General features: G+C 38.6%; 1 protein-coding gene across 2 annotated transcripts in view; it reads left to right on the top strand.

Annotated features, from left to right (window-relative positions):
* The window catches only part of UPF2 (UPF2 regulator of nonsense mediated mRNA decay), a 64,830-nt gene that overhangs the window by 32,919 nt on the left and 17,045 nt on the right, over positions 1 to 14,866 (top strand). Inside the window, exons 10-17 of one of the 2 annotated variants that reach the window (XM_030480462.1) lie at positions 163 to 276; positions 1,204 to 1,320; positions 7,108 to 7,293; positions 7,808 to 8,011; positions 8,596 to 8,871; positions 9,668 to 9,851; positions 12,865 to 13,004; positions 14,145 to 14,252. In XM_030480462.1, the coding sequence (XP_030336322.1) occupies positions 163 to 276; positions 1,204 to 1,320; positions 7,108 to 7,293; positions 7,808 to 8,011; positions 8,596 to 8,871; positions 9,668 to 9,851; positions 12,865 to 13,004; positions 14,145 to 14,159 (1,236 nt within the window). In that variant the 3' untranslated portion in view covers positions 14,160 to 14,252. Of the gene's footprint in view, positions 1 to 162; positions 277 to 1,203; positions 1,321 to 7,107; positions 7,294 to 7,807; positions 8,012 to 8,595; positions 8,872 to 9,667; positions 9,852 to 12,864; positions 13,005 to 14,144; positions 14,253 to 14,866 lie in introns of those variants that run through there. The other variant, XM_030480461.1, reaches the window with a different exon arrangement.

Below are 14,866 nucleotides of genomic sequence, written 5' to 3'. Positions count from 1 at the left end.
GAAAGACTTTTAGGAAACCTGGTGGTAGCTAAAGGTAAAGCATAAGGAACTAAACAAATAACAAACATTGCCGAATCCCTAAGCTTATGACACACATTTGGGTTGAAGTAATGTCTAAGAGGTAGGTATTTTTAAGAGCCTAAGTTTAAATGCTTTTTTTAGGTAAGAAAAAAGGACCAGATCAACATTGAAACAAAGAATAAAACTGTGAGATTCATTGGTGAGCTTACCAAGTTTAAGATGTTCTCCAAAAACGATACTCTCCACTGCTTGAAGGTTAGTGTTGTGATGGTAGAGACGTTGCTACTTACTGATGTGCTATACATTGCAAAGATTTCATTATGTTGGTTACAATTAATGTTTTTACAGAGAGCAGAACAGTAAGAGGGAGGCGTTAGGGGTGGAAAGCTTTTCAGTGATGCAAGGAGAGGCTTATATGCCATTTTAGCAGGTGCTTTTGTTCGTTGAGGAACAAACCAAAGCTTTGGAAAGCATTAATCTCCAGGCATATCATCTTGATTTGCATGCTGATAAACATTCAAGCTTAGCTTTGATGTCAAGTCCCAGATTAAAAATGGGTTCTAAAGGATAAAAGCGTGTTTTATAAAGGTGGTTGAAGACTCATGGGTTAAGGTCACTTCCTTTGGGAGTAGTTTCTGTTTGTTGACTCAGGTATCGAAGCTGAACTCTTAAAAAGATTATCTGATTATCTGTCTGTTTTTCTCCCATCTATAAAATACTGAAAAGTGCAAAGCTCTATTAATTTTCAGTTTCTGCTTAACTTAATGCAACTAAATTTAGATGTGCACTGAGATTATTGTGTCCTTGTGCAGTATTATTGGGTGGTTTTCCAGTCTAGCAGCAGGAATTTTAAAGCAGATGTGACAGAGTTGGAAGGGGTATGAGATAGATGATAAGAGTTTGTTTTAATATCGTGGTCTCTTCATGCTAGGCTTAGGAAGCATCCTGCTTTTCAGGTTTTTGGAGCCTTAATTTGCCTCCTAGACCGTTCTTACAATACTTTTTTAATGAGAAATACTTAGATTTTTGTTAACATCTGATCAATGAAACCAATTTGCATCTTTTTTTCCTTAAAGAATATGGAACACCATGGTAGTGTAATGTCTGGTAGATGTAACTCCTTGTTTTCTGCAGTTGAAAAAGATGTTTAACATGCTGTATTTTTATATAAACATATACCAGATGCTTCTGTCAGACTTTTCTCATCACCATATTGAAATGGCATGTACTCTGCTGGAAACCTGTGGAAGATTCCTCTTCAGATCACCAGAATCTCACTTAAGAACCAGTGTTCTTCTGGTAAGAGAAAACCTGACATCTTACGGGGGACGGTGTCATGCACCGAATTAAATCAGTGGTTACTTTGATTTTCTGGCTTTGTGATGTGGTCTCACCATAATGATGATTGTGATTAATATCTCAACTGTCAGTTACAATGTTCAAGCACTAGTAATGAAAACTAGCATTAGGTTTTATCTTGAGTGCTCAGGGAGGATAAAGTTCTTGATACTTTAATAAAAACAGAGACAAGTATGGGAAGACAATGAATCGGTTAGCCTGAAATCTCACCTCCTCATTGTGGAATGATGGGCTGGTGGACTATGTTCAAGTCCTAGGCTGCTTTGGTGCTATCAGCCTTTTGTTTGTAATCCTCTGGACTTGTATCATCTCGTTATTTACAGCCTGTTCAGGGTTGTCTCAGCTCTGAGATTGCACCTCCTGTGAGAACAGCTATTTGAAAGTATTCTGGAGAGCTCCAGTTGATCTATAAATCTGTTCATGACTTAAAAGAAAATATAAAGAATTAAATCTCTGAAGCAAAAAACTATTGCTTTTGAACTACCAATAATTTGGAGATAGGGCAAAACTAGAGGATGAGGTTGAAAGAATATAATAGCTGTACTTGAACATGCCTGAAATGCTATTTGAGGGGAAAAATGGTAGTGAATGGAGCTGGAGATAAGATATTTCAACTCAAGGTGAAGACAGTTGTGAAAGAGGCGGTTTCTGTGCCCTGTGTAATGATCTGGGGTTCCAAATTTGAAGGAGAAGTTTATGAAGACACTAGAGAAATAGCTTTTAGAAACAGAGATTGGTAATTCAGGTAAGAGTAGAAGTGGTATCTGTAAGTCTAGATTCAAAAATAACAAGGGTTATCTTTGGGTCTTTTTTAGTGTGTGAATTTGAGCCCTGAATAATACGTTTACTGGCTTGAAACTAGCCTAAAACTCATGTGTCCAAGGCAAGAGACTGAGTCCCACATGATTGAAGAAGTCCTTCAAAGATGGATACTAGCAATAGGAAATGGCATTAGATTAAAAGCAGCTTAAGCAGAAACAGACCAACTAATAGACTGTGTTATTGTATTAGGAGCCTGACTAGATGTTTTGATGTTCCCTTCAAACCTGCGTACTGTGGGAAGAATAGAGATGTCTGCGTCCGCGCTAAAGAAAGTCTGTGCATTTGGGGGAGAAGATGGACATAGTTTACCCTTCTGGAAGGGAGCAATTTAAATGTTTAGAACCTCTTCCTAAAATCAGAGCCCGTAAGCTGTGAAATATCACTGTCTCTGCTGTATTTATCTCCTTTCTTACCAAAGCACAGGCTTACTCCTGACAGGTCTTTCTCTTGAATCTATAGTCTTTCTTCACATGCTCTAGAGTTAATGGAGAAGCAGTTGTTGCGCACTTGGTTATGTTGTTGTACCATTTCTTTCCTTCAAAATGATGTCTCTTTCTGAACCTCTTTGAATGTCACAGCATTTGTTGTGGTGGTTTAGTCACAAGAAGAAAGATAGATGGGCAAATTAACTGCAAGTTCTTGGCTCATGCTTTTCATTGCAGTGTACTTTGTGTCTTGAAAGGTTTGAATGTCTCAATTTTCTAAAGGTTTGCCAGCTGATGGGTTTTATTTGTTAAATATGTTCCTTTCCATAACCAAGTATTTTTCCCCTGAAAACACTGTTCCATTATCTTTAAAAGACACTTTACTCATTGCTGCCTTTTTTTTTTTTGGTAGTTGATAAAACTTTTTAGAAGTCAGGAAAAATGAAATACCTTTACCAAAGCTGCATTTTGTAACTGGCTGCTTTTGGTTCTATGCCCTACAAACCCACCAATTGTTTGCTGTATTGCTGAAACCTGCTGGATGAGCACTAAATATGATTTAACTGTGAAGTGCAAGAGAAACCACAACCACTGTTTCGATAACCGAGGCTTAAAACTTCACAAGGTTTTGTATGAGTAGTCTTTTTCTTATGCATTGAGGAACCAGGAGAAGAGAGATGGCACATAAGTTTGGAATATCTATTGGTTAAGATGTAAAATTGGCTATATAGATTTATATTCTACAGGCATCTTAATAGCTACATCTTCTAATGTTGCCCTACAAAAACTATAGCGATTAATTTTGACTTAAATAGTCTTACACCAATTGGATCATAGCCTTATGGTACCAGTTAGTGTGAACTATAGCAAAGATTGCTCCCAAAGCAAGCTAATTAAGATCTTGTAGTACAAATCTAAGTAAATGTCAAGCTGATCTCACTAATGACTCTTAGGGGTACGATTAAGGCCTGTTGATCTTCCAAATAATTATTTGTCTTAATACATACTGATGATATAGTATGTAATAAGATGCCAAGCAGGCTCTTTGTCTCCTATTAGAGACAATACTGCTTTTCCTGGTGTGGAAGAAAGCTAAGAATTCATTTGAAAAGTAATTAAGGGAAAATTAAGTAGTAAAGCAGTTCTGTAAGAGGTGCTTCAAGCTTAGCAGTAAAGAAACATCTAATGAACACATTCTGCTGCTTTGCAAAAGTTCTATTTCTTGCAATGCACATTGGTGTGGGGGGGAGGAAGCAATGGTGCTAACCAGGGGAGTACCTCCTCATTCTCCCCAGATGAGATGTATCTGCAGTATGTGCTACTTGAGAGAGTTTTTTTTTACCAAGAAAAAACAAAACAAATCAACAAACTTGGGTTCAAATTTAAACAGGAAGTTTAGGTTAGATGTAAGGAAGAAGTTCTTTGCTCTGAGGGTGGTGAGGCACTGGAATGTGTTGCCCAAGGAAGTTGTGAATGCTCCATCCCTGGCAGTGTTAAGGCCAGGTTGGACAGAGCCTTGGGTGACATGGTCTATTGTGAGGTGTCCCTGCCCATGGCAGGGGGTTGGAACTAGATGATCTTAAGGTCTTTTCCAACCCAAACCATTCTGTGATTCTAAACCCTTTTACTTTTTTAACTTGGACATTTTAATGTTGTCTGTGATCTCTTTTTATCAAAGGAAAACCAGAAACTTAATCTTCAAGTGTAATGCTTTACCTTTGTGAATCTTCATTTCAGCTTAGTAAAATGAAGACCCAAAGTTGTTAAAGGTTAAAGTGCTTTAGACTGCAAATCTTGCTTTTTTTCCTTCTGAAATGTGTCAAGGTTTTTGTTGTTCTAGACAGTCTATTGCTATGGTTTCTCTTTCCTGCCTCTCTACTTGATGTCTTAAGTGAAAAAGGATTGAAATACACACAGTTGTTTAAAATATTGATGACTTTTAGTGGAGATTAAGACTAGTACCAGTACCATCTACTTAGAGTTAGGATATATAATTGGGATTGCTCAAAAAATAATAAATTACAGTGATTTTGAGTCTTGGGGTAGTACATGTTGTCTCTTCTGGGAAGAAACGTAATTATAACCCATTATGTACAGTATAACATGCAGCTTTTAACAGGGAAATATACGAATTATGTAGTTTTCAGAGGGGGTAAATTTTACGTGCAAGCCCTTTTGCCATATTCTGTTATGCTTTACTTTGCCCCACTTAATTGTCTTAGTTTATAGTAAAACATGATGTCACTAGGGTAGCAAAGATGTATTTTCTCCTGATGCATCTAGAAAAGGTGTAAAACTTACAAAGGCAATATTAACATATATGACATGGTGAGCTTTTGGAACTGTTTGTGTTGGGATTTCCCCCCCCCCCATCAAATAATTTACGTACTCGATTGTTAAGTGCTGTGTATCTGTTAAGCACCTGTACGTAAACTCGCTAGTACTTGACAGAAATTTGCCATTTGGAAAGGAACAGTCTCAGTTATGGAATCAAGGGGGAGGCTATTTGTGTCATGGAAAAGGTTAAAATGAAGTGCCTTAGGCTTGGTGTCAGAGTGAGACTTTCCTGGTAATAGATTCATGCCATCTAGGAGGAAAATGACGTTATTTGTTGGGTTACTATGCTACACAAAACTACTCTTCGTCATTGAATTAGCAGCTGAAACTCAGGGTTCAGGAGCTGTTTGAGTACATTTACATTTCAGTTGAGCTGAACCACTGCTTTGTAAAAGAAACTTCAAATTATTCAAATTGAGTGAAAGTCCACCAGCATGAAAAAATCATGCTGCTTCACCAGTGATCGGAGGTTTAGACACTTTACATGAGTTTACTGCACTGCATGAACGTATATCCTGGGCCGCATTAAAAGAAGTGTGACCAGCAGGTTGAAGGAGGTGATTCTGCCCCTCTACTCTGTTCTTGTGAGACCTCACTTGGAGCACTGTGTACAGTTCTGGTGTCCTCAACATAAAAAGGACATGGAGCTGTTGGAGCAAGTCCAGAGGAGGCCACAAGGGTGATCAGGGGCTGGAGCGCCTCCTGTATGAAGTCAGGCTGAGAGAGTTGGGGCTGTTCAGCCTGGAGAAGAGAAGCTGCGTGGAGACCTCAGAGCAGGTTCCGGTATCTGAAGGGGGCCTGTAAGGATGCTGGAGAGGGACTCTGCATCAGGGACTGTAGCGATAGAACAAGGGGTAATGGGTTCAAACTTAAAGAGGGGAAGTTTAGATTAGATATAAGGAAGAAGTTCTTTACAGTGAGGGTGGTGAAGCACTGGAATGGGTTGTCCAAGGAAGTTGTAAATGTTCCATCCCTGGCGATGTTTAAGGCCAGGTTGGACAGAGCCTTGGGCAACATGGTTTATTGTGAGGTGTCCCTGCCCATGGCAGGGGGTTTGGAACTGGATGGTCTTAAGGTCCTTTCCAACCCAAACCATTCTGTGATTCTATGATATCCTAACATTTTGTGTGCAGTGATAAAACATTACTTCCATGTCACTGTTGTTCATCTGTTTGATGCTGTAAATTACTGTGTAGCCAACCTCTATTAAATAAAGTCTAAACCAGTGCAGTTTCTTTTTCTGTTGGACCACCTTAAACTGATTCAGAAGACACGGAATCATATGATGTACGTAAAGTTTTAATGCAATTTACAGAATTATATGAATACACACAAATGCATATAAAAAATTCTTTTATAAGCTCATCATCTTTTTACTGTAAGAATCAGCAGCTTAAAACTGCTACTGTTGTACAGCATTTTTAGATACCAGACAGTTTTAAAACCCACAAAATAATAAAGTACATATCCAAAATGAAGTCTGGAGAAAAGATTGTATTCCATGAGGAAAGTTAGGACAATCCTGACAATGAAGCACAGTAATTAGTGTTGATGTAGTAACCTTTTACTTGTGTGATGTTTTTCCTGAAATGCTGATTTTTCCTGCAGTCTGTTCTGCTTGGGTAAACAGCAACAATGGAGCATGTAATAAGGGAAATGCCATTGCCTAAACCACTGAAAATTCATGTTGAAACAAAAACATAAACTCTCTGGAGTTGCATGCTGATGTAAAGAGTAGATTGCTGCTCCTGCGATGATTCACTATATGCTTGTGTCAAGACATCAGGATTTCAGCTATTTCAGTTAAATAAAATCCTGTTTTGAACAGAGTTGCCCGTAATCTTATTAACCATTTATCTAAACAGTAACATTTAGATTTCAAGTTAAACTTTAAGTGCTTTTCTGGAACCTTTTTCACCACAAGTGAACCATTATAAAAACAGGGGTTGTAAAGAAAAATGACCTTGAAAATAGCAACACAGAACCATATGCTTTGTCCTTTCTTCTCTCTACTCAAGCTTTTAACTTCCTTCTTTCTAACCTTTCGTGTTTCCTTTATCCTAGATGTAACTGTAAAAGCCTTTGGCTTGAAAATGTAGTATGGCATCTGTATTTTAAAATGATCATTTGTATTTATTTCCAGGAACAAATGATGAGAAAGAAACAAGCCATGCATCTTGATGCACGCTACGTTACAATGGTAGAAAATGCCTATTACTACTGTAACCCCCCTCCGGCTGAAAAAACTGTGAAGAAAAAACGTCCTCCTTTGCAGGAATATATTCGTAAGCTCCTTTACAAGGATCTCTCCAAGGTCACCACAGAGAAGGTAAATTCTTTTGAAATCTTTAATACAGATCTGATGGAAATGATGTAGTACTAACTTCTGAAGGGTTTGGGGAGAGTTATCAGTTTTAATTACAAGGAAGAGGGATCATTTTTGTATCCCTGATTGTTAAGATAGTTTCATTTCTTTTATTGTAATGCATGGAAGCTCCAGTCATGGGCCTACATTCTCCAGAGCATTAGGTGCTGAATAAATAGGGAATGAAATGAGAGTCTTGTGCTAAATATCTTGTGTTCATAGTAAGAGACAAGACTATAGTTAAATCCTGTAAGAGCAAGGAAATTATGGAACGCATTTGGACAGCTTAATTAGTAGTTAGAGGACAGTAGTTGGGTTACCTATATAAAGTTTTCTGTAGCTACTGCAGATCTGGAGAATGCTTGACAAAGAGAATGAGGTTACTTGCCAGTGCTTACAGGGATTTCATCCCAACAGTGAGAGACTGGGAATGACAGTGAGTGTTTTCATATTTTGCTTGTCTTTAAATTTGGTTTAGGTCCTGAGACAGATGCGCAAGTTGCCTTGGCAGGACACAGAAGTAAAAGACTATGTTATATGCTGTATGATCAACATCTGGAATGTGAAATATAATAGTATTCACTGTGTAGCCAACCTCTTAGCAGGGTTGGTCCTTTATCAGGAAGATGTTGGAATTCACGTGGTGGATGGAGTGCTAGAGGATATTCGACTAGGAATGGAGGTAACCAACCAACTTTCTCATTAAGCTGTACTTATCACCTTATGTTGAAAGGAAAAGAGTGAAACAACCTTGCTGAAAGAAAGGAATCCTAGGATTTTGGATTTTTGTCTGACTTTTCTACCTCAGTTGTTTACTTTATGTAGGTTACTTTAAATTAAAAAACCCCAAAGTCCAACAAACTGTAAAAATTACTAGGACAGTTGTTTTGCCCCCCCTTATCGTAGTAAGGGCACACAATTTATTCTTTCACAGTGCAGTCAGATTCATGCAACTTCAGTTAACTTTGGAGACTAGTCCATATTTTGATAGATGTTACAAGAATTCTCTGGACAGTGAAAAATCATCACAGGTTTAAGAGTTTATGCTAAATGTAGTTGAACTTTCTAATAACTACAAGTTGACCTGCGTTCATATCTACTTTTTAGTTGTGTGAAGTATGTAGCCATAAATAATCACCTTTTATTATAATGAATTCCTACCAAATTTTTTATACTGCTTTTTTCTTCACCAAACAACAAACCTGTTACAAAGATTCTGTTGTGTCTGCATGATAAAGTGAATTTTTTGTCCTTTTTTTGATAAAGGTGAACCAGCCAAAGTTTAACCAGCGGCGGATCAGCAGTGCCAAGTTCTTGGGGGAGCTTTATAATTATCGAATGGTGGAATCGGCTGTAATATTTCGAACTCTCTATTCTTTCACATCATTTGGTGTGAACCCTGATGGTAGTCCTAGTCCACTGGACCCTCCAGAGCATCTTTTCAGAATCAGACTAGTGTGTACTATCCTCGATACCTGTGGGCAGTATTTTGACAGAGGATCCAGCAAACGAAAACTTGATTGCTTCCTTGTATATTTTCAGGTATTCTGAACTAAATTTTATGTAGTTCTGTAGATTTCTTTAAGAAGCTAATGCAATGTTATATATTTCTCTCATTGTTTTCTAGCACTATAATTTTCAGAATCCTGTCTGTCAGTTTTCTTTTAAAGTGATATATATGTTCAGTTATATGTAGATGTTGTTGTTCCAACTAACTTGCAGAACACTGGGGTAGCAGTTTATTCACTGAAGGGTTTAGGTTCCCCCCTTCACGGAGTCTCAGATGGGCTGAAACCTTATGAGTCCCAGCAAAGATAAGTAACAAGTCTTCCAGTTGGGATGGAGAAAGCTCCATGCAACAAAATCGCCTGGCACTGACTACTTAGAAAGCAGCTTTGCAGGAATGGAGCTGGGGACTCCTGGACTCTATGAACATGGCATTAAGTTCTGCACCATTAGAGCAAAAGCAAATGCCTTTGGGGGAATTAATTTTCTTGAAAATTGAATTGGAAGCTGGCTGATGAAGTGCTCATCTCTCATAGAAAGCATCTACCCTTAGAAGGTACTTACTTTTCAGTGGGTTTTTTTGCTTCGTCTTCATACTTTTAACAGTTGTTATGATGAAAGGAGCAGATTCTTCGTTTATGATACCCAGTGTTATCAAACAGTGTTTAGTGATACTAAAATATCTAATAGTTGCATGAAATAGGAGAGTAGCAATGTAAAGTCTTTTGCATTTCCTATACTACGAACATGGCCAGGCATTACAAACTTCTTAAGTTAAATAGTTTATAAATGCCAGTGTGGGTGTAATCTATTTGAATATTTTGTATTCTAGCGGTATGTTTGGTGGAAAAAAAGTCTGGATGTTTGGACAAAAGACCACCCGTTTCCTATAGACATAGACTATATGATCAGTGATACACTGGAACTGCTGAGACCAAAGATAAAGCTCTGCAATTCTCTGGAAGAAGCTGTCAGACAGGTGCAAGACTTGGAAAGAGAATTCTTAATAAAGTTAGGTAAGAAAATGTGCAAAGGCAATGAGGCCTTCTTGACAATTCCTTAAATATGTCTTAAAATTCTCTTTTGTATGATGATGACTGTTGCTATTCTCATGATATGATCTTTTTATTCTCATGACAGAAAGAGTTTTGTAACTGCTTTGCATTTTTCTGATCACCATAGAGGTCATATGGAATCTCCATAACTCTAAAGTGATTGAGTGTTCAAAAAGAAGTCAATATGAATACTATTAATATAGTAGTAGTAGTATATGGTGTATATATATAGTTTACATGTAATATAGTAGTATTTGAAGAGGAGTGTATGCGTATATAAATATATGGATTAGTATGGTGCAAATGATGAGGAAGAAAACTATATTTCATCAAAAGAACTTAGGAAGCATGCTGTAATATGAAAAGCAGGGAGTATCTGCACACTTGGTCACTGCAGCCTGTTGGTTGGTAAGTACTGGTAGAAACAGCTTGGTCATTTTGGTAGATTAGTTGCTTGCAACTCTGTGTTCTTTCTCCAGCTCTGCTTGACTAAAGTTGCTGTGTCAAAGTAAGCATTAGTGTAAGACTAAAACAAAAGGTGGAACATGTTTTGCTTTTAAAACACTGTCAGGTACTTTTTGCTTACTGTCAGAGCCTTACACTTCCTTTGGAATAATTTTGGATGGGCTTTACATTTCAGTAGCGGCCAGAGGATAATTTACCTTTTATGAATTAGAGCTTTGGTTGGATTATTAAAGTGGGGTTTTTCTTCTTAAAATATATGTCAGCTAGGTTGGGTGCTGGCTTGTAGTTCCTGCTAAGATTACAGGATTTTTTTTATATACATATATATATTTATATATATTTATATATATATATCTTGCTGTGTTAAAAACCAGTTAATTTCAGGAGGAAAAAGGTTGGTGTTGCAGGACAGCTCAGTTGACAAGATGCTGGTTAGCGTGTATCTAAAAGTACTATCATCTTAACCTTTAAACGTTTTGTACATACCAGTTCTTACCAATTTTTGGATACTGTTGTGCTCATTTCTCAATAAATGGAGTTGTTTTCTAAGCTTTCATTTTTATTTGAAGACAAGCTTGTTCATGAAAAGATTTTATGTGTAAATTTTGCACTTTGTGTAAATTAGAGCCTTAATAGCACTTAAGCTAGTTACACAAGTTCAACTTTTAAGAATAATCCTTTAATCCAGTGGGATAAGGACACGTCATTGCCAGGTAAAACATTGCAACTTCTGTGTAGGAGGAATTTATTTTGTTAATATGCTCTTCATTTAATTGACGTGCCTTAAAATTACCTATGTAGTAACTCAAATGCAGATTAAAATTTCCTTATGGTGTGACATAAATTAGTAGCTTTTATGCTCTCAAAATAATAATGAAGTAATTTACAAGTGGTTACATGAAGTAATAATCTTCTGAAAGATCTCAGCACTTCCTACAAATCATAAGAACTTTACCACCACTACAGCAGTTGGATTTGGTGTAGTTAAGGGGGAGATATGTGGTTCCTAAATGTGAGAAAGTGTTGGAGAACATCTTACTGTGTGTGTTTTGGCGCAAGCAAAGCCCATCAACGGTACAGCCTTTACTGTAGGGGGTTGTGTCATGTCCATCCACCCCCAAGTGTGTTGCTCTTCTTGATACTGATATTACTGTCTTGCTGTCAAACATCAGTTTAAGGTGCAATAGTTCCTAGTCCTCCTATTGGGACTGTTTGAAGGTGATCTCGGGAAGATCCTCATCTACCTTTCTGATCTTTGAAGGTTATGATGATAGGTACAAGCATATCTGAAGGAAATAAGTGTTTAATACTTCAACAAAAGCCCTGGGAAACCCCCAGTTCTTGATCAGTTTGTCCCCACAGTTCCTTGGCCCATGGATGGTAACACTGAGAAGGTATTGTGCTAAAGACCATGATGTGCTCTGCTCTTTGTCAGTCAGAAGTGTAATTCTAGGCAGAACAGTGGTTTGTTGCCTGCAGAACTTGCACTGGGGACTGACTGTTGGTTCCTGTGCTGCTCTGGTGATTTTGTACTGCTGAGAATATAATGATTCAAAAGAATCTTGCATAATTGTGGAGCAGCACATATGTTGAAGTGCACAGTGTTTAAAATAGGGGAGGTAAAAACAATGCTTTGAAACCTCTGGAGTATGGAGGAGAAAGTGTGTTTAGGAGACTAAATTGAACACTAAAGCCCTGAAGGAAGCTTAAACTTACTTTTCACTACTCTGTGAATGGGATAGATAAAGGTTTTAGTGAAGAATACCTTACTGAACAAAAGCAGAGGTTTAGGAGAGCTACACTTTGTACTTTGCAGAGTAAGCTAATATGTCTTGAGGGACAGAGGTGGCAAGCAGGTCAATAAGGAAGACTGCAAGATGAACTAAAGCACAATGAAAGAACTGACAGTCCTGTCTACAAGTAGGATGAGCACATTCAATAATACTTCTGGAATAGAACCTGATTTCCTAAAGACTTCATATAGGCACCTACATCCTCAGAGGTTCAAGTGTAGCCTTAGAGCGTTAGAAAAGAGTCAGAAAGTCATCACAGGCTGAGAATATAGTGGTTTCAAAACTGTTATTTGACAGCAGCGTGAAGTACTAGAACAAAGACTGCAGGAGGTTGATGTCTTCTGAGTTCTGCTAGTTTTGTAAAGCATCTGTAGTTTAGTGCTCCTATTTCAGTGCATGTGTCAGTAAGGTTGCACGTTTAGTTTGGGGATGTTTTTGAAGCAGTTTACACAGAGCAGCTTCTTGCTGCTTGTTCTGTGGGCGATTTTAAACATTCTATAGAATGTTTTCCTCCTTTTCTGGCAAGGAAATTATTACCCTTTACAAGTAAGGTAACTATATAGAAAACATTTCATTAGGGAATCGAACATTATGACCATTGGAAGTTTTAGTGTTCAGTAAAAATGGACTTTTGAGGTCATCTTCCACATATAACTTGAGTGGTTATGTGAGTTCTAATGTTCTCATTCTTCTAATTCTTGTTTTTCAAATTTCAGGAATTGTGAATGACAAAGATTCCAAAGACTCCATTACAGAAGGAGAGAATCTGGAAGAGGATGAAGAGGAGGAAGAAGGTGGAGCAGAGACAGAGGAACAATCTGGAAATGAAAGTGAAGTAAATGAACCAGAAGAAGAGGTGAACTTAATCATTTACCTTGCCTTACATAAAAATGGGTGATCAAAATATTGATAACACCACTTCCTGAATACCTTTTATGTCACTGAGTTAGGAGGTGAAATGTGGGTATGCACAACCCAGTCAGTACTCTGAGGATATTTCCATCCCAGTTTTGTAAATATGGAAAACTGATTACAGAGTATCTGAGGCTTATTCCCTAGAACTTATGTCAGAAGCTTAAACCTGACGACTTTGCTCAGGGAATGTGATTCTCGGGATGATAGAATGATTTGGGTTGGAAAGAGTGTCAAAGCTCATCTAGCTCCACCACCCCCCACCACGGGCAGGGACACCTTCCACTAGAGCAGGTTGCTCCAAGCCCCTGTGTCCAACCTGGCCTTGAACACTGCCAGGGATGGGGCAGCCACAGCTTCTCTGGGCACCCTGTGCCAGCGCCTCAGCACCCTCACAGGGAAGAACTTCTTAATACCTCATCTAGATCTCCCCTCAGTCAGCTTAAAGCCATTCCCCCTTGTTCTGTCACTACATGCCCTTATAAAAAGCCCCTCTCCAAATTGCTTGTAGGCCACCTCTGGGCACTGTAGCTGCTCTAAGGTCTTTCTGGAGCCTTCTCTTCTCCAGGCTGAACAAGCCCAGCTCTCTCAGCCTGTCTTTGTAGGAGAGGTGCTCCAGCCTTCTGCGGATCTTTGTGGCATCTTCTGGGCATGAGGCTGCTCCTATGTGTCTGTAGATGGCCTCATGTGCTCAGTCTTCCTGGTTGGGTGGCCTCACTATTATGTCCCCTGTCCTTGCCCTCCCGTTAATCCTGACCCATAAACTCTTGGTTGCTCCTTATCCATCCCCAGGCACAACTCCATCCCTTCCAGCTGGTCATTGGCATAGAGGGAAACACTCCTTCCTTGTCTTCCTTCTCTGTATGTCCTGAAGAGCTTGTATCCTTCCATTCCCACACTCCAGGCATAGGAGCCATCCCACCATGTCTCCATGATGCCAGTAAGATGGCACATGTCTCTAACTCCTCTTGTTTGTACCCCACGCTCCGTACATTTGCATAGACGCATTTAAGCCTTTCGATAAAGAGATGCCTTCAGTTTTTTGGCATGAAAACACTCAGGTAATTTTCTTTATCTGTTGTAGGAGCAAATGTATTGACTAGATGTCAAAGCAGTCGTGCAGGAAAAAGAACAGATATTCAGAGTATGCCTGTGTAATATGAATAAACAAAAGATTTATGGAGCATAACAACCTTCCTTGTTTACTGTGCCAATAATATTTTCTATCAGAAATGCTGGAGCCAATAAAAGAAAGACATGTACATAGAAATTCTACTTTGTCACTGTGACACAGCAAAGTTGATGCGATAATGGTTGTGTTATGAGAAAATCAGTTCATCAAGGAAATAGGAAACACTTTTTCTCCTTATGCTTGGGCTGGTTGGTTTTGTCCGGTCTGTTCTTCTCAGCATTCATGTTCCTTAATTTTGCTGGCTTTTAGCCTTTACCCACAAATTAATAGTATCATTAGAATCATAAATGCTGGGGGGTGGAAAAGGGACCTCTGGAGATCACGTTATCCAGCCTTCCTTGCTCAAAGCAGGGCCATCCACATCAGGTTGCCAAGTCCAATCAAGGTTTGAATATCTCTGAGGATGGAGGCTCCTTTCTGGGCAATCTGCTGCAGTGGTAAACCACCATCACAGTAAAAAGGCTTTTTTTTAATTACATTTAAATGAAATTTTTCAACTTGTGTCCATTGCCTTTGTGTCACCACTGAGAAGAGACCAACTCCCTCTTCTTTGCTCCCTCCCTTCAGGTGTTATACACATTTAGAAGATCTCCCCCCACCCTGAGCCTTCTGTT

This window comes from Strigops habroptila, chromosome 3, assembly GCF_004027225.2.
Source record: "Strigops habroptila isolate Jane chromosome 3, bStrHab1.2.pri, whole genome shotgun sequence".
NCBI lineage: Eukaryota > Metazoa > Chordata > Aves > Psittaciformes > Psittacidae > Strigops > Strigops habroptila.
This window is presented reverse-complemented; position numbering and strand designations above follow the sequence as displayed.